The following is a 20,325-nucleotide window of genomic DNA, read 5'->3' as shown; positions in this document are numbered from 1 at the left end:
AGAGACAGGGTCTTCTCAAGACATTTCAAGCTTCTGTCCAGGAGGAATTCCATAATGTCCTCCATTTGAAGCAGGAGTTTCAAATATGGATGGATTTATATTTGTGTTTTGAGTTTTTATTGGGTCATGTCCTCCATTTTTAATGGACTCTCCTCCATTTTGCAGTGAGGACTCGTCTGGTCACCCTGCAAAGGGAGGAGAAAGAGGAGATCTTGACACAAAGGGAGATAGTCCCTCAGACGTCCCAAGGAGCCCAGAACTATGAGATCGTCCCATGGAAACGCACCACACTTTCACCCCCTTGGCACACAAATGCTCAGGCTGCATTCACATGGCAAAAATAATCCAGTTTGACATCATTTTACTGTCATGGCTTGAGGCTATGGAATTCTGGGATTTGTAGTTTGTGGTGGCACCAGAGGTGAGAAGAGCCCTTATTTTGGAAACTTTTCCTGAGCTCTTCCCTCCCTCTCTATCCCCATCTTAATCCCTAAATAACATTTGCAGCTGGGTTGGTCTTCTCTCCACCCAGGAATCTTCTCTGAGAGCTAAGAGAAACTTGTGAGTGAGGTGAGAAGTACAAACAGTAGTAGGTAGTTAGATGTTTTTAAAGGGATGCTTAATATTTCTGTTTCGAAGGAAAAGTAGGTTGTTGGGGCTGCATCTGCCCTGCAGAAATAATGCCACTTGACACTGCTTTAACTGCCATGGCTCTGTGCTATAGAATCCTAGGATTTGTAGATTGTTGTGGCAGAGAAGGCTAAATATCTCTTGTTGTTGTTGTTGTTGTTGTTGTTGTGTGCCTTCAAGTTGTTTCTAACTTATGGCAACTCTAAGACAAACCTATCATGGGTTTTTCTTGGCAGGTTTCTTCAGAGCAGGTTCGGCACTGCCTTCTCCTCAGGCTGAGAGCATATATCTTGCCCAAGGTTGCCCAGAAAACTACAACTCCTAAGATCCCATAGGATGGAGCCATGCCATTTAAAGTGGGGTCAAACTACATTCGTTCTGCAGTGTGGCATCAGCATGGATGAGGAGTGCAGATCGCTTGCCTGATGCCCCCGCAGAGTTGATAGCCAAGAAGGCTCCAACCCACTGCACCTGAGGCTCCTCTTTCGCAGAGTTTTCCCACTTCTGGGAAAGGGAAGCATGGAAGGAAAAGGAGGCAATGGCTGCTCCTACCAGCTCTCCCACTCACCACCTCTTGGCACTCTGGCAAGGAGGCCCGGGGCCTGGACTCTTTACCACACTACACTGGTCTAGTGCTATATTCCACAATATGCCATGGCAACATCCTATGGAATCCTGGGCTTTGTAGTTTATTGAGGCTCAAGGGCCTTCTGGCTGAGAATTCCAAGTGCCCCTACCTAAACTGCAAATCCCAGGACTTCATAGGATGTTGGCATGACAGCTAAAGTGGCATATAGCACTGCAAAAAACATGGCTGTCTATAATGAATCAGGCCATTCCTCTATCTGGCCCAGTGTATTGTCACCTCCAACTGGCAGCAGTGGCCTCTCAGCCCTGTCTGGAGATGCCAGGGACTGAACCTGGGACTTTCTTCAAGCAAAGTGTGTGTTCAGCCATGGATCTACTGCTTCCTCTCTTCTTCCTTGCATACCAAGAAATAGTGAAGCCCTGGAAGAGCTACAGCCCGTTGGTTAGCTCCTCTCTCTGGACAGGGCTGGCCATTCCAGCATCAGCTGCCTCTTCTTCACAGTTAGAAAGCCTGGAATGGAATGGAAAACAACAGCCTCCAGTTTTGGGAGTGGGGGAAGGAGGAATCTCAGGCTGCATCCACACTGGAGAAACAACCTGGTTTGGCACCACTTTAACTGCCCTGGCTCAAGGCTTTGGAATTCTGGGAGTTGGAGTTTGTTGTGGGGGCCAAAATGGAGTAATTATTTAAATGCAAATGGAATTTAAAATTTAATTCCAGGACTGAATTTCCCAGTACCCACATGGCCAGAAGGAGGAAAGGACCACCTGCATCAATTCCCTTCTGAACAGAGGACTACAGCTACAACAGCTTGACCAAATACAGGGCTATGACTAACATCATCAGAATCTTTCTTTCTTTCTTACTTTCTTTCTGCTGTATGATTTTTAATACCATTGCCTGATGAGGAAGCCAGTGGAGCTTGGAAAGCTTGCAATATGTATCATGTATAATGTGCATTTTGGTTGGCCCATATTCTACATATAATTAAACCAGGGTGATTTTTATGAAGTATGAGTGTTTTAGTTACGGAGTTTATCATATGAATGAGATTAGGAGTTTATCCTGTGAATATGCTGGAAAAATTGTGTAATTATGCAAAGCAATTTCACACAACATTGCATAAAACCTGCCATTAAAGTGGTCGCAAAGAAGCATTAAGCATCTTTTTACTTTTGGGATTTCAGTGACAATCATTTCTGATATTCACTTTATTTGCACAATTGCGTGTGATATCATTCGCACAATTACTTGCCATTTTTGCTTATTTGCAGGATGCTTTAAATGCGCTTTTAATCTCTCCTTAATGCTGAAATTAGCCCCAGTGTAAAAACTTGGTAAGTTATGTCTCTGGCCTGTTACAGACTGCCAAATAAAGCTGCTTCGGGTCTCTTTGCATGTAATGCTGTTTAAATGATGCATGCATCTTAAGAATCCGGAAGCTCACCAAAGCTGCACTCCAGTGCTAGGAATGGAGTGGGCTTTGGCGGACCTCCAGACTCTAGGACCCATGCATCATTAAATAGCATACCTCCAAAGAGACCCGAAGCAGTTTTATTTTGGCAGTCTGTAACAGGCCTCTGATACTTTATGGCCGACCAAAATCGACAATTACTTCAAAGTTCCATGGGCTTCTTCAACAGGCAAGATGTTACAAATAAAACAGGAGGGGGGAGAAACAATTGGAGATGTTACTCATCTCCCTCATAGAATCATAGAGTTGGAAGAGACCACTAGGGCCATCCAGTCCAAACCCTGCCATGCAGGAAAATCACAATCAAAGCATCCCCGACAGATGGCCATCCAGCCCTGCTTAAAGACCTCTAAGGAAGGAGACTCCACTACATTCCAAGGAAGGAGTGTGTTCCACAATCGAACAGACCTTACTGTCAGGAAGTTACCCCAATGTTGAGTGGATCGCTTTTCCTGTAGCTTGCATCCATTGCTCCCGGTCCCAGTCTCTGGAGCAGCAGAAAACAAGCTTGCTCCCTCCTCAACATGACATTCCTTCGAATATTTAAATAGGGCTATCATATCACCTCTTAATCGTCTCTTCTCCAGGCTAAACATCCCCAGCTCCCTAAGGCGTTCCTCATAGGGCATGGTTTCCACACCCTTCACCATTTTAGTTGCCCTCTTTTGGACATGCTCATTTCTCGATCATTGGTTTATAACCTCTTGCCTGGTGAAGAAGCCCATGGAGCTTTGAGACCTTGCAACAAGTGTATTGTGCATTTTGATTGGTCATTAAAGGTATCCTCACTGATGAATTTTTGTTTGGATTTGTTAAATGGCCAACACAGCTCCCCCTGCATGTTTTGAGTTATGTCTTTTGTGTTTTTTAAATGTAATTTTATTGTGATGTTTTTAACATGTTTTTTTCTTCTTCTTCTGTGAGCCGCCTTGGGTCCTTTCAGAGAGAAAGGTGGCATACTGATGGAATAAATAAGTAAATAAACAAATAAAGGGATTTTGGTGGATTTTGGACCTTAATGCTGTACCTTAACGTGTTACACTAGCATAGGGTTGCCTTAGGGTCGCCATGTGTTAGACACGACTTGAAGGCGCACAACAACAACAACAACAACAACAACAACAACGTGAAGTCGAAGGCCTTCATAATTTTTTGTGGGTTTTTTCCAGGCTATGTGGCCATGTTCTAGAAGAGTTTGTTCCTGAGGTTTCTCCAGCATTTGTGGCTGAGCAAACTCTTCTAGAACATGGCCACATAGCCTGAAAAAACCCACAAAAAACATTAGTGCGAAACAAAAGTCAACGAGGGGTGTGTGTGTGTGTGAGAGAGAGAGGCACTATGGAGGCATGTGTGAGAGACCCCATCGACAGGTGGGATAATTAAGGTAGCGGGGGAGGGGAGGCGGGAGAATGGGAGAAGGGGATTGGTGGAAAAGGACCCCCCTCAGGAGTCGCAAGAAAGAAGCCAAAGGACTTGTTACCCAAGAAACAAAAAGCAGGAGTGGGAATTCCTCTCAGTTTGTGGGGTGGTCCTGGAGGCGGAGGAGGAGGAGGAGAAGGCAGAAGCCATGAGGAGGGAGTTGGGCTGCATCCTCTGGTGACACAACCAACGACCCTTCCCAGAGTTCCACAGCATGGAGCCACAGCAGGGCCAAACTGGGTTATTCCTGCAGTGAGGACTCATCTCCCAGGAGGCTTTTGCAGCAGCAGCAGCAGCAGCAGCCAAAGAGGGCAGGGAGGGAGCCAAAGCCTGAGGGCGCGCGCGCAGCCTTGGACCTGGGAGGCGCGCGCGGGAAGCCAGGCAGGTATTGCGCCCTGGAAAGCAGCCGAAGGGGCCGAAAGGCTGCAGGTGAGACGAGCGAAGAGGAGGAGGAGGAGAGGAAACTGACCCTCTCCCTCCTTCTCTCTCTCTCTCTCTGGCCCTTTTGCAAAGCCCACCTGAGAGAGTGGAAAGCAAAGCTGCCACAGAGTCTGGTTTGTTTGGGGAGAAAACCAGCTGTGGGAAAGGGAGGCAGCGGGCGCTTGGGCTGCGGGCAATAGCTCTAGCTCTATCTCTGGAGATGGGAGCAAGGCGGGGGCTGCGGTGGAGGAGGGACGGAGGACCCTTCCACTAAGCTCCACTCCCGAAAGGCGGCTTGATGGATGAGGAGAAGAGCCATCGAGGGGCTTGGGAAGGAGAAGCCGGGCTCCACCGAAAGGAGTGAGTGACTGAGAGGCAAGCCGGGGCTTTTCCTTCTGCTGCTGCTGCCGCCGAGGGATCTGGTTTCGGTGTGGAGTCGGAGGCTTGCGTGGGGTTTCTTCCGGACCATTTGTGTCCCTGTTCTAGAAGAGTTTATCCCTGAGGTTTCCCGGCATCTGGGAGATTTCTTCGTTTCTGCCCTTTCGCGGGCCTTCCGTCCTTCTCTTCTCTGGCCCACCTCCTTGGGATTTTGGGCTCCTGGAGGAAAAGGCCCTTGCGGGGGTCTCTCAGTGTTTGGGTTTGCAAAAGTTGCAGCCTCCTCCTCCTCCTTCTCCCTTCCTCCCTTCCTCCATCCTCCTGCTGCTGCCATGTGCGCCCACGTCGTCTACGAGTGGCTGAAGACCCTGAAGCTGCCCCAGTACGCGGAGTCCTTCGTGGACAACGGCTACGACGACCTGGAGGTCTGCAAGCAGATCGGGGACCCGGACCTGGACGCCATCGGGGTCTCCTTGCCCCGGCACCGCCGCCGCCTCCACCGAGCCGTCCAGCGCCTCAAGGAGGAGGACCGGGCCAACGCCGGCCTCTACTTCACCCTGGAGCCGCCTCTGCCGCCGCCCGAGCAATACACCAGCCGCCTGGTCCAGCACTACGAGGCCAAGGCGGGCAAGCAGCCAGGGGCAGCGGAAGACAGGGCCAGGAGGGCCGGGGAGCCGCGGGCGACTTACCCCAAACTCCGGCTCAAGATCATGGTCCGGGATAAACTCCTCCGGGATGGGATCAACCTCAGCAAGCCCCCCTACTCCAACAAGGTAAGCCAGGTCTTGCCACCCCCGACAGTGGCTCCCAAACTTCTGGGCCTCCAAGGGCTGCATCTACACTGGAGAGAGAACCCGGTTTGGCCCCGCTTTAACTCTTTGTTTGGCTCAAGGCTATGGAATTCTGGGAGTTAGGGTTTGTTGTGGGCCCAGAGAGGAGCAGAGGTGCTACAAGATCTCTCTACATATTATTAACAATAACAATAGCAAATGCATCTGAGGAAATAGACTGAAGCCTATGAAAGCTCATGCTGCCAATTTCTTTCTTTCAGTTGAGTCTCAAAGGTGCTACAAGATCTCTCTGCATATAGGGAGTCTGTTATAGAAGAAGCATTTTTATCAGCTTCTCAAGTTAATGTGTCCTAGGGCCCATTCACACTTCACAGTTATCTAACATCTACAAGTTACAGAATTCAAAGATATTGCTGTGTTAGTCTGTGGAACTGGTACTCAGAGAGAGATCTTGTAGCACCTTTGAGACTTAACTCAAAGAAAGAAATTGGCAGCATGAGCTTTCGTAGACTGCAGTCTAGTTCCTCAGATGCATTTGGTGGAGTGGAAGCCAGGGACAGACATGCCATTGGTATGTGAGGAAAATCCTTTGTGTATGGGAACAAGGTTGCAGGTCCAATTTTAACCATGGTCCTTAGTGCACTGGAGGACAAAAGTTTGGGAACCACTGCTCTAGGGACCTTGGCATAGAGTTCACTTTTGGAGAGGAAACTAGGACTTGCCTTCCCTGGAGTTTGCATCCTCTTCAGTTTTCTGAAAGGAAGACTTCATCTTGCTCTTGTACGAAGGAATCTGCGTGTGCCTTGGGAAAGAGGAGAAGTTGGCTGAAAGGAAAGAGGCTGGAACCATTGGTGTGGAATTCAAGTTTGGCTACAGAAGCTGAGAGGATTTCAGTATATTGTACAATTGTTTAGCTCCATCAATTGGGGCTGTCTGCTATAGATAGGTTCTTAATGTTGGAATAGGTGTGAAAGAAGGGGAAGCAGCAGGACGATGGGGTTGGTGATGAGTTTTTTCTTCATTTAATTTTTGAGGGATGGAAGAGTATCTGTAAACGTCTCTTGTCCTCTGTTAAAAGACCCTGAAGAAATGTCTTCTTAAAGCCTTGACGCTCTTGAGTGTCAAATAGCAACATGAATTCAAGTAAAGGTGATCTTGCAAGGCTCCTCTCTTTGCATTTTGATAGAGGTTTTTGGAAGGTCTCATTTGATAAGATACACGAAAGACCTGTGGAAGGCAAGGTGACAAGTTGTACGCTATGTTTTTTTCAGGTGGTCCTCCAGTCCAGTCCTTTGCATGCTTACACAGAAGTGTTACTGAATTAAGTGGGATTTATCTGCAAGAAAGTTGGACTAGGGTGATAGAGAATATTTGATCCTTCTTTGTGATGAAGTAAGACAAGTGTTTCAGTCAATACCAGTTTTAATCATTTTTTTTAAAAAGGAGAAATGCCAGGCCCTGGAAGTGTTCCACTGAGTTCAGCAACTATTTTGACTTCCTAGTCTTTTTGGAAATAAGGCTATCACAAGAGTTGGCAATAACACAGTGGGTTTTTTGGAATGATCTGAGTGGTATTGTGTGTAAACTTAAGACTGATGTATTTTTCCTGTGAAATTGGTTTATGTGAATGACAGGTGGAAACTGTTATATGCAAACTGTTGTCTGTATTGTAATGCAATAATAGCATAAGCATGCTTTTCATGGATGGTCTCTGAGCTCAACAAACAGTTATCATGGACAGCATAGTGGAAGATGACAGGCCAGCATGCAGCAAAAACAGTTCTAAATGCAAATAGATGAATGAATGCATTTCAAAGTAAAATCTTATGGGAGGAAAAGAAAATAGGGTCAACTCATTAGAAAGTAGTACATTGAATGGAGGTGTGCCATTGACAGTGCTGGCCATTTCATATTATGGATGCTGTACATAAAATTAGAGGTTGCCAAGAAAGAGCCATGTCAGTTATCACATAAAAATATGTCAAAATTTAGTGCAGAAATAATAGTAACACACACGTCCCTCAACTGTTTGGTCTGTATTTAGTAGGAGTAGAGTGCTGGGTATCTTAAATTAAAAGACTGCAGTGATCAAGGAGGGGGGAAAAACCATTCATCCCATGACTGTGTTGCACAGATTGGTTTTGTCAGGAAGTAGCTACTGACAGCTGTAGTAAACCACATTCAATGGACTGGAAGTCTAATATGAATTGGCAAAGACAGTGTGTGAACTCTTATATCCTCAGCAAATAAATCACCATCTGAAACAAATTATCTCTTCAGTGGTGGAAGGCAATCCATTTCATTTTTAAATAGGCATGTTTAAAACATAAAGCCACAAAACCATCTACTGCTGTTGCTGCAGGTTTACAATTAGAAAACAGACATGTAGCCCTTCTGCTGAAACAAAATTTGCTGTTATGGCCTGGAAACTGTCACTGGTGATACAAACTGTATATACTTCGATGATGACATCTTACTGCTTGTTATGACTAGAAAGCATAAAGATATTTGTATTTTCAAGTAGTATTTTTGTAATGAATATCTCTTACAGTGATTTCCTGTTATGATGATGGTAAATCACTGTGTGAAGTATTTGAGCAGCATCCAGAAAATTAGATAACTAATGCTGCTTTTGCTACTTTAACTTTTCTCATGTTTTCTTATGGCAAACACTGAACTAGCATGGATAGTCAAGGTCTAACCTAATTTTGGAAGATTTACAGTTTTGTTCACACTGCTCAGCTAAATTGCCTTGGTTATCAATATTTGGTTTCTTAGTATTCTGACTATTATTTCTAGTAATTGAAAATAACAATTAGAACTTGTATAGCACATTTCCAGCATTCACAGCACTTCATACACTATCTCAGTAAAGCCATTGTATGATTGTGGACAGCTCATCTGGAATGGGTTTTTAACACATAATGTTACAGCAGGTCCAATCCTAGTTGGTTTGGTAGGTCTTAGAAGAAATTTATCCCAGAAGGTACTTGGGTTTTCTTCTCTACCCCAAGGAATTTGAAAGCTTCTGAAGTACTACAAGTATATGTCTTTGTTCGACCTTCCCCCATCCAACTTTTTAACATATATGTTTAAAGTGCTACAGAAAGTCATCTGGAAGTTTGGTCCATACTAGTGCAATTTGTGGATGATACACAGCTATATCCCATGTTCCATCTAATACCCAAGGAAGTCTGTGGAACTAAGTAGTTGGGGAATGGATGTAGGGAAACAAGGGCTGACTTCATTGAAAACTGACAAGGAAATCTGCTCTGGATAAAAAATTTCATCCAATATTGAATTCTGCCATGTCTCCCAAGGAGATGCTTTTGTAACTTGGAGTGGTGTCCAGAATGTGGTGCTGTCTGTAGTGCTATGGGTAGTGACTACAGCCAGGAATGTCCTTTTATTAACTTCATTTGGTGTAACAGCTGTAAACAGGGGAAGTGGATTTAGTTATGCACATACTAACTACATCTAGATTTGACTACTGTAATGCTATCTATATGGGTCTGCCTTTGAAAGGACTTGGTGACTTGGTTGGTATAAAAGTAATACTTGGCGTGGCTCCATTGTTGCATGATATAGCACCAGTTCTCTACAAGCTATACAGGTTGCTGCTGTGCTGCTGGTCATATCAAGATTGCTGGTTTTGACATTCAAAGCCCTAAATAGTTTGTGTCCAGACTATCTGAAAGACTGCCTACATCCTTTTGAACATGTCCACATTGTAAAGCAATCTTCAAAGACTTTAGCATCCTGATATTAGGAACTATGAGATATGTAAGGGGGCACTATAGACAGGATCTGGTCATGAGACTTAAGGAATTCTCTTTGGAAGATATGCAGTTACCCTCAGTGATGTTTTCAAGAAGGCTTGTAACAGTGATTTGTTTTCTCTGGATACTAATTGAAAAGTTTATTGTAATACGCTACTTCTATACTATCTTTCATTTTTTTAAAAAATATTTTAAATTACTGTTTAGAACTGCTTTTAATTTCATGAATTTATTACTATGTAATGGTATTGCACATTTTATATTGCAATCTGTCTTCAGAAGACTGAAAAGCAGCTGAGAAATATATCAAATGAGTCTTCTCTAACAGGCCGAAAAAGCCCATAATCCTGAATTCTCATAGTCCTGAACCATTGGCAGTGCTGGCTTTGGTTGACAGGAGTTGTTCAGAACATCTGTAGTTCACTAGGTGGTGAAGGGTGCAGTAGATAAAACAAAATGAAACAGCTTACAATATCTTTACAATAAGGGGCATTATGAAACTGTTATTATTGTCTCCCCTTGGCAGATATGAGACTAGTGGCTTTGCAAGGCCATTTACCATATTAATACTTAACATGAATATTAATTTGCTGAGCCTTTAAATACTGTACAGTCATCCCTTCTTATACACCGACTTTTTATACACGGATTCAAGCATCCATGATTTGAAAATGTTCCAAAAAAGTATAAATTTCAAATATCAAACCTCGAGTTTCCATTTTTTATAAGGGACACCATTTTGCAGTGTCATTATATTTAATGGGACTTGAGCATACACAAATTTTGTTATACACGGGGGATCTTGGAATCAAACCCCAGCGTATAAGAAGGGTCTACTGTATTTTTCAAGGGATCTTTAAGTGGGATCATTTTTACCTATGCAAATACCCCACTGCCTGATGGCAACCTTAATGAGCCCGGGATTACTCAGATTCATCATAGTAAAAGTTTAGTGCTAACAGTTGCAGTTGAAAAAGACTATTCCTTCCTGTTGTCTGCACTACTTGAAACTAGCAGTGAGACAAGGAAGAATCCAGTGTGCTTGGCATCAGCTGCAAGGAGAAGGGAGAAGGGTTACCAGCAGCTATCTACTGAAATTAAAGACCTAAACTTCCTTGACAGGGGTGCAAAAGGGGCTATTATTTCTCTGGATTACTTAAACCATACAACAGCCCACTGTAATGTTTTAATGTATTATGTAATATTTACAGCTTCTTCCTGAGTTTCCCTAACATGTATGCAAAGTGACAAGAGTTTTTGAAATTAATAATTTTAACATGAAAGGAAGTCTGGTTTTCCATGTTTCTTTTGAAATACCTTTAGAAATGCCATAAATAACCTGAAAGTATACTCACATATGAGATTTAAACAACATAAGTATCCAGAACCATATTGGATGTTACTATTTTCTTGGTTGCATGGGAAGCAAATTAACTTTACTTTTGCCAATTAGATTGCTACTTTTTAGTTTCATCAGCAGTCTGATGAAATTTACAGTATAAGAAAAAGCTATGAAGATGCTTACTTTATGCTATTATGTAATTATTTCTGTTGATGCAAAAGCATTTCATGATTATTTAGTTTAAAGTGTTTCCCAGGTCTGCCTTATTTTCCAGTCATTTTTTATTAACTCCTTCAAGTGTTTTTAGAAGATGAACACTTATCCTTGCTTTGAAGATATAAAAGAACAGTTGATGCTTAGACTAGAAAATACTCAAGAGGACAAACAATTTTTTAAAAAAAAGAAACCAGTTCCTTTGAATTGTTTGGTGTATTCACATTTGGATCATATAGGTCACTTTCTATAAATGTTTTCAAAAAATAAGGTAATATTGTGTCATAATAAGAGAGTGAGCCTTGAGACATACATTCATACCTTGCATTTAACTGATATATATAGTGCATGCTGATGCACGTTTAATGAGAATGAAGGTCCACTGTGCTATTACTCTCCAAGAATAGCTGCATAGGAGTGCAGCTCTGATCTTGTCCTTGGGCCCAAACATAAAACCAGATGGGTAAAAAATCCTGTATTCTTGGTGTTAGATATTATTAGATATTGTTGTTAGATATTTTCCAGGATTATGATGCAGATGGTAGTGGCGAGGGTTGTTGATTGCTCTATTTGGCATCACTTACCATAATGATGGGTGGATACATTTAAAACAGGATAAAATTATACTGCCTTCCAAAAGTTGGGTTATAAGTTCCAGGAGCTTGAGCTAGTGCAGCTTGTGGTATGTAACACTGGGAGTTGCAGTCTAACAACACCCAGACTACATGATATCCATTCTTTTATCAGCCACTCCCAATATAAAGGAACTTTTCTTCTCCATTCTGTTGTATTCCGTGAGTGATCGAACTACTAGTGGCAGGAGTCTGCTTCAGTAGTGGCAATCAGGACTTGTATCCCACTACTGACAGCTAGCATGGAGTAGTGGTTTGAGCACTGGACTACAACTCTAGAGATCAGGTTCAAATCCTGGCTCAGCCATGAAAACCACTGGGTGACCTTAGGCAAGTCACACTCTCTCACCCTCAGAGGAAGGCAAAGGCTTGTTTGTCTCTGAACAAAGCTTGTTAAGAAAACCCTTAACAAGCTTTGTTCAGGTTGTGTGCCTTCAAGCTAGGGTCTGAAAAGGCTTGAAGGCACACAACCACAATCCTATGACTAACCTGAGCTTTCATAACCAAGATATGAAATAAAATGATATCTAAAACAACTTGGAAAAATAAATGATAGTTTTCAGACTAACTGGAAGGATTCCCCTCTTTTCCTGGAATTGATGTGAAGAATCTAAGAAACAGAAGATTACTATTAAATAAATGAGATGGTTATGGTTTGGAATTAGACAGCAAGCTTTGTCAGACAACAACTGAAGTATGAGCTCAGCTTCATTCTAGATTAAAGCATACTGTCCCATGTTGTATTTGAAAAGTAGCAATGGTAAGAATCTGTACAACTAATGAATAATTAATTGTATAGCTAATAAAGAATTACTAAAATGGCTAACAAAGCATTAAAACTGAATAGAAGTTGAGGGGTTTTTAATGCCAGTATAAGAAAGTCAAGGTTGCAAAACTGTGGGACATGTCAAGAAGAATTAGGCATTCTATTTATCTTGTATATGGACTAACTGGTATCTAATAGTTTAGTGAAATTTCATTATGGTTTCTAATTGAAGTGAATGACCTGACCTGACTCATTCTTAAAGAACGTTATTCAATTTTTCTTCCATGGAGAGTTGCAAAGAGAACTGTACATGCAAAATAAAATTGCTACAACAAGCACACACATTAAAGAAACCCATTTCAGTTCAAATGATTTGTGTGACTGCAGTAAACCCAAATTGGTAGAAGCTTTAATACTTACGTTTAAAAAAAAACTCATAAAACTGTTTGCTGTGAACCAGGAATATGTGTCATTTTACTTGTGTACATTGACAGCATTGTTCAAAACTGCTGATGATTAGGTAACCTGTAGAGCACACAATGAAAACCGTATAGAAAGCTGCAAACGCTTGTGAATAAATGTGAAAGTATAAAAACACATCCTAGTTACTGTCACCTTCACTATCTGCCTACATTTTCTTTAAAAAAAAGTCTTCATTTCCAAAGTAGCAGAGTTTACATTACAAATTTGGCATAGTAATAAATATTTTCCCACAAATTATATCCAGTTTGGGTTTCCTCTGCATGGAGGATTTCTGCCTTATTTTTCTAATCTTATGCATAAAATAAATGATATTTTCATGCAGGTAAAGTCTTAGCTGTTTAGCGAACTGCTGCCAACAATACATTAAAATTGTTTACTTACTTTTTTCTTAAAATAAAATATTTTCTCTAGGTATTGTTTTTAAACTGGGTACTTTTCTGCAAATGATTATGAAATTACAGATTGAACCAATAATGGATTGAAAATTTATTTTTAAAAAATTCTAAAAAGCATACCTTGATTTTGCCATTTTACTATGCCATTATACATAAGAGGACAAACATCTCTGTGTTTGGGTATTCATTGGAAGGGGGTGTCCTGGAATCAGACCCCAATGGATACCAAGGGCCTGTGGTACTTTCAGAGTTACAACACATGCAAGTATTTCCATGTGCTCAATTATGCCTTGGAAAATCTTCCGATGGACAAATGTAACTTTGAATAAAATAATAGTTGTAGAGTGGATTAACGACAACAACAGTAAGTTGCTTTCCATTGGTAAAAAGAATGTCTCATATCATTTGCTGCAGCTTGTACCAGCAGAGGGCCCTACTCCATGAATTGGATGCTCCTGTGGAAATAAAGGAGAGGAGCAATTTTTGCCAATGCAGCATTGCCTCTCCTGCTGTTATACTGGAATGTCACTCATTTCCTGGAGCAGATTGGTAATTGGCAGAAATAACTTTCCCTGCTCCAGCCCATGGCAGGGAGCATCCAGCCCATGGAGGTCCACCCTGGAGTTCCAGCCCATTAACAATATGGTAGTAGAGTTTTGGACAATGATTCTTCGGAGTGAAAAATTTTTTTCTGAATATACCCACTGGATCCTTTCTAAAATAACCCTGTTCCTTTATCTTTGCTTTTATAAGTTATAAAACATAACAGTCTGCAGATCCTATATTAAATTGAAATCAACGACTGATACATATACAGAAAATCTGAAGAAATAAGTCACTTCTTTGCGACTGCACTTGCATGCTGTTTATATTATATTTCCATAAGTGAATTTTCACAATATTGATTGGCACATCTGGGTTCTACAATAGCCTGTGAAAGCTGCTCAATTACACTTCAGAATTGAGTCTGATTATCTGCTTCAGTGATGAAGACACTGAGCGGACACAGAATATGTGCAGAATATGCCACAGAATAAGTGCTATAGTTAAGTGCTTATTCTGTGGCATAATACTTTAATTTTTGGCATTCTTGCCAACATTCTTTATTTAATATCTTTTTAAGGATTGAGATTTATGAAACTAGAGACCCTGAGAAGCTTCCTCATAGAGAGAGAGAGCTATTCTCCCCTCCACCCATGATGTTTAGTATTGCTATTTCTCCTGCCTGGATGGGAAGCAGGCTGTTCTTTTGTGTCCATAGCTCTATATATTTCCTAGCAGTTCCTCCACAGCTAACATAATGCCCTCCAGATGTTTTGACTTCAGCTTCCATAGGATCCAGCAGTATGGCCCCTGGTCAAATGTCTGGGGATTGTAATCCACAATATGGACAAAATATGCCAAATGAAGGAAGGCTGCTACAAAATATTAACATGGGACAATTAAAATGTCCTTAAGTATCTGAGCCTATTTGGATCACAATTGCTGTTTACTTAGTTTCTTTTGTTATTCTGTTTGGATAACTTCAGCATTTTGGCATTTAATCTCATCCCTGAAATCATAAAACAAGATGCATTAAGCATCAACCACAGTAGCTTCAAGCATGTAATTCAAATAAAAACACCAAGTTTAACAAATGAGAAAATATTTATTTAGTTAAAAATTAGGCTTTCCAAGCTCTGTACTGAGTGGGGGTGGAGGGGTGGGGAGCCCCAGTCATTTTCCATCTCTGTTTTTGGTATTTCCCCAAGCACTGCTTTTGACAGCTCAAGGGAATGGTAGTCCAACTAAAGAACGTTTTCAAAGTTTTGTTTCAAACTTAAAAAGCCCAAACTTTTCCTACCTCTATAGTTTTTGCGGGTTTTTCAGGCTTTGTGGCCATGTTCTGGAAGAGTTTATTCCTGACGTTTCGCCAGCATCTGTGACTGGAATCTTCAGAGAATGCTGGCTTGGAAGTGAGTGGATTATATATATTGTGTGACCCTTGGTTGAGAGGAAGTGATTGACATGTTAATCTCTGTATTGGTCTGTTGTTGAATGACAAGGTCTCCGGGTGTCTATTGAATTAATGATCCATTGTCTGCTGGGAACCCCCCTTACCAAGGATGGTTTTCATTTGCATGGGCTGGGTCTTGATTTTTTTCAGGACTGGTAGCCAAACTTTGTTTACTTTCAGGGTTTCTTCTTTCCTGTTGAAGTTGTCTAGGTGTTTGAGGATTTCAATGGCTTCCCTGTGCTTTCTGACCTGATAGTTGTAGGCATGGTCCGGAATTTCAGTGTTTTCAAACAGCATTTTATGCCCAGGTGGAGCCCTGGTGGCGCAGTGGTTAAATGCCTGTACTGCAGCCATTCACTCGAAACCACAAGGTTGCGAGTTCAAGACCAGCAAAAGGGCCCAAGCTCGACTCAGGCTTGCATCCTTCCGAGGTCGCTAAAATGAGTACCCAGACTGTTGGGGGCAAATTAGCTTACTTGCTAATTAGTTTACTTGCTGTTCACCGCTATGATCTTTGGAATAGCGGTATATAAATAAAACAAATTATTATTATTATTATTATTATTATTATTATTATTATTATTATTATATAGAATCATAGAATTGGAAGAGACCACAAGGGCCATCCAGTCCAGTCCCTAGCCATGCAGGAAATCACAATCAAATCTGCTACTGCTGATTTTTCTGGCTGGCCCAGTCTGTAGTGTCTCTCATGTTCCTTGATTAGTGTTTGAACACTGTGTTTGGTGGTCCCTATGTAGAGTTGTCCACAGCGATAAACTCCTCCAGCTGTGAGAGGGTCTTTGCTGTCCTTCACTGAGTCCAGCATTTGCTGGATTTTCTTGGTCGGTTTATAGATCATTTGGAGGTTGTGTTTCCTCACCAGTTTCCCTATTCTGTCTGTGACTTCTTTGATGTATGGTAAAAATACCTTCCCTTTGGGTGGTTGTTTGTCTACACTCCTCTGGGGTTTTCTGCGTCTGGCAGCTCTTCTGATGTCTGAGCTGGAATAACCATTAGCCAGTAGAGCCCAGTCTAGTTGCTTCAATTCATCTTCCAGGAAGTGGGGACCTTTTTGCCTGGTCTATCAGTGTTGGAATGTAATACAGTTGAAAGGGTGAGAATCTGGCATATCTTATCATGGGTTCATTGTCCTTTCTTTTTTGAGGGAGCAAAATAGGGAAAGTTGCAAAGAGAAAGCGAGAGAAAAGGAAGAAGGAATATTATGAGTGTGCCTAAAATTAGTGGAGAGAGAAGAAAAAGATCGATGAAAGAGAGAAACAGAGAGGTGGAGAAAAAGGGGGGGGGACAAATGTAGCTGGGAGAAGAGCAGAAAGGATAAAGATGATTTGGAAGAGCGAAGGAGAATAGGGAAGGAGAGTAAAGTTGAATTAGTTAATGGGATGGGAAAGAAGGAGGGAGAGAGATAATGGAAGGATACATTTTAGACAGTAGTTGGTGCGTAGACAGGTAGGAAGAGGATAAGTAAAAGAGAAGAGATACCAAGAATTAAAAAAAGAAGAAAGAATTCAAGTGCTGAGGAAAAACTCGTGTGTACCTTACTTTTTGCTGATAAGTGCTAGGAAGAAACACATTTGCATTGTGGCTTCAAAAAATTAGTGTCAATTGAGAAAGGTGGGAACAGAACTGGGAAAATTTAGGGAGGGAAAATTAGAATGCAGTAATAACATTGTACTACATTCAGTGGCTTCGGAGGCAGTGATTGCTGAAGAAGCACAACATTTCTCCATGCTGATCCTGCTACTCAGATCTGGGGGGGGGGGGGGGGTTTTAAAAACTTGGAAGTGGAATGGAAGTGGCTAGGCAGACACCTAGAGAATCAAAACATAGCTGGTCTGGAGCAGCCTGTAGCAGTGATGACATGCTGTATACAGTGTTTAAAACGTTTTTAATGACAGCACTCTTTCATTGAGATTCCTCCCCTCACTCTGAGAACTGGAGAAAGTGGTGCAGATTTTTGGGATCTAGGAACCCTATTCATGTTTCTTGTTGATCTGCAGATAATCACAGCTGCCTTAGGCTCTGTCAGTAGCATTAAGACAAGTCCTTTCGGCAAACAAAGCAAATACATGTTTGCTATTCAGGCACGATAGTCTGAAATGCAAGACTATGATACAGAATAAGTGTTTTGCAGTCTAAATTAGTATATATTTTTTAAAAATATAAAATTTTGTATTCTACATACATTTACAAACAGCAGTACATCCTCCCCACCAAATAGATGAATTAGTTTTGTAAACTATCACGTTCTTACACATCTTCCACCTAGCGTATTTATATCAACTCAAGACACTGTTCATGGGTCTCCTTTCCAGTTATCAGCATGTCAAAAGGTACAGTTCCAGAGCTCCTTTTGATTTATTAATAGTCTATATAAAGTCATAGTGTAGATGAGAAAATAAATAGTTTAAAATGTTGATGTGTAGAATGGAGGGCATTTTCATATGTCTAGTATATAGTAGTTAGGGGTTCTCAAATTTCTGGATCTAAGCATTGTCAGAGTCCACATTCTGTCCCAGTCCCCTCCAAACAAGTTCAGGAAAACTCGTTAGATCAGGTGAGGAAACTGGAAATAAAGGGAGAGATGCATTCTCACTAATAAAGAAGACTCATTCTCACTAAAAGATGTGAATAATCTGTGGCCCAAGAGGTAATAAACTACTATTACTACTAATACACTAAGAAGTGGAGTGGTGATGTTGCTATTGATACAGCAAATTCCCACACCGCTTCTCAGTGGAGTGGTGTTATGGTTTGAGCATTGGATTATGACTCTGGAGACCAAGATTCAAATCCCCGCACAGCCATGGATACCCACTGGGTCTTGGGCAAGTCACAGTCTCTCAGCCTCAAAGGTTCTTCTGAACAAATGTTACCAAGAAAACACAGTGATAGGGATGCCAAGGGGTTGACAATAGTCAGAAATGCCTTGAAGACACAAAACAACAAAAAACAACAAAAAGCTAGGGGTCCAAAGTTTCTCCCCCGGTTTCAGCTTTTATGATAGTGACTGCTGTTTATGCTTGTCCAAAGCCCACTCTTTTTGGGCTTTCAAAGGAATAGATGAAGTGGCTGTATTATTGTTTTACAGACTGCTCCCTCCTCCCACCCTCCACCCCCTGTTGCTTTTCTCCAGCACTGGAATATATCAGAGGTGTTCAAGTGTTCAAGGTATTCAACACTTTTAAGTTGCAGCTTTGATTGTATTTGGAACAATTCTTAATGCTTAGTTTACAGCTTTAGTTAGCTTTTAAATGAGTTTCTTAAAATCCTTGTTATATTACATTCCTCTAGGCACTGAAGAATTTTAATCTGTGATTAAAGAGTGTACCCTTTTTGAAATATGCAAGCCACACATTTTGGAAAGCAGAGTGTGGAATATTATAATAATCAGAGACAGGATTTTTATTTTTGTACATTTCTCTATAGTGCTTCCATATTGCCTAGAGTCCTTGGTGAGAATGAGGATAGAGATTAAAAAATGAAACTCAAATCTGAAATGTCGTTTGCTTGGTCAGTTTAAATTAGGCAGCTATTTTTAACATAGCATATCTAGGTCAGTCTTTCTGACTACAACAATGCAGCATCACACATTGATGTACTTGTCTTGACAAATTTTAGGGGATTGTGTATTCCCTCTGTAGAGATTCCTATTGGATAAAACATCATGGTGGTGCTATCTTTAGCACATGCATGCTATTTTAAGACATACTTTGCACCAGAACGTGCTGGATGTGTATAACATTCCCAGATCACCCATTCTGTCAGTATAGTAGAACATTAATGACACCCTTGGCAAATCATGTCAAATGATGTCTTTGCAATATATTAACTTGGGTTTGTGGACTATCTGTTACAGTAAAACAGCCGTTCTGTATATTGTCTCTTCTGCATATCTGGAAGACCAGAATAGAATTGTTGCATTTATTGACAGATCAAAAAATTGACATGTTCTAAATTAACAAACTGTGTATTATTTGGCTTATCTGTCTTTAGTGAAGACTGGGGAGACAGCCTTCTCCATGGCTGCTCCCAGACTGTGGAACTCCCTTCCACAGGAGGTCAGGTTGGCCTCCTCCCTGCTCTTTTTGGCTGGCAGTTGAAGACATTTTTATTCATGCAGGCTTTTGGTGGATGAATTTTACTTGTGTGGTTTAGGGCTAATAGCTTTTACTGTACAGTACTGGTTTTAGCTATGCTGTTTTTAACTTATGTTTTAGTATGAGTATTATTTAATTATTTTTTAAACTTTATAAACCAATGTTTCAGTTCTGTCTTTTAAAATTATTTTGAGCTGCCTTGAATCCCATTTTGGAAGGAAGGTGAAAAAATCATTTAAATAAATATTTTTGGGGTGTCACAACTCAAATACATAAACCTAGTTGTTTCTAGCTTGTCTAGGAAATAAACTACACAATGTGTTAAACGTGTTGATGTTAAGTACATCTTTTTTAAAAAAAGTCACGGGGAGAGAGAGAACAGATCAGGCCCATGTCCATAATATACAGGAAGGGGTTATTGACTAATTAACTAACTAGAAAACAAAGAACAGCAAAAAAACACAACCTTCAACTCAGAAGTGCTCCCACCAACTTAGCTTTTCTTTTGGGACAAGTAGCAAATAGGGAACCAGTTTTCACTGTTGATACAGCACAGAAAGAAAGAGTTGGTCTTGATCATAGCTGGACTGCCTCCTAACTGAATAAAATTAATTCTTGCATTAACAGATCATGTTATTTGGCCTTTTAACAGGCTTCAGGGGTGTGTGGACTCCAAGTAAATTCTTTCAGATGAATGATTCCTGGGACTATGACACAGGGAAAGTTATATCTTGCTTTGTTTTTTTTAATCTGTTCTCCTGGGTGTTTTTTTGCAAGTTGTGAGTCTTGAACTCAGGATTTAGCTACAACTCTGATAATAAAATACGACCCTTGGAAAGAATGAACAGTGGTATACTGTTGGAAATAGATATGGGAATTTAGTTCATAATATAGGATCTG

General features: G+C 41.2%; 1 protein-coding gene across 2 annotated transcripts in view; it reads left to right on the top strand.

The window, feature by feature from the left end:
- The first annotated feature begins 4,801 nt into the window (after positions 1 to 4,801).
- The window catches only part of LOC121921925 (SAM and SH3 domain-containing protein 1-like), an 802,782-nt gene continuing 787,258 nt past the window's right edge, over positions 4,802 to 20,325 (top strand). The window contains exon 1 of one of the 2 annotated variants that reach the window (XM_042450669.1): positions 4,802 to 5,680. In XM_042450669.1, coding sequence (XP_042306603.1) covers positions 5,240 to 5,680 — 441 coding nt within the window. In that variant the 5' untranslated portion in view covers positions 4,802 to 5,239. The remainder of the gene's footprint in view (positions 5,681 to 20,325) is intronic. The other variant, XM_042450687.1, reaches the window with a different exon arrangement.

Source organism: Sceloporus undulatus, chromosome 1 (assembly GCF_019175285.1).
Source record: "Sceloporus undulatus isolate JIND9_A2432 ecotype Alabama chromosome 1, SceUnd_v1.1, whole genome shotgun sequence".
Lineage (NCBI taxonomy): Eukaryota > Metazoa > Chordata > Lepidosauria > Squamata > Phrynosomatidae > Sceloporus > Sceloporus undulatus.
This window is presented reverse-complemented; position numbering and strand designations above follow the sequence as displayed.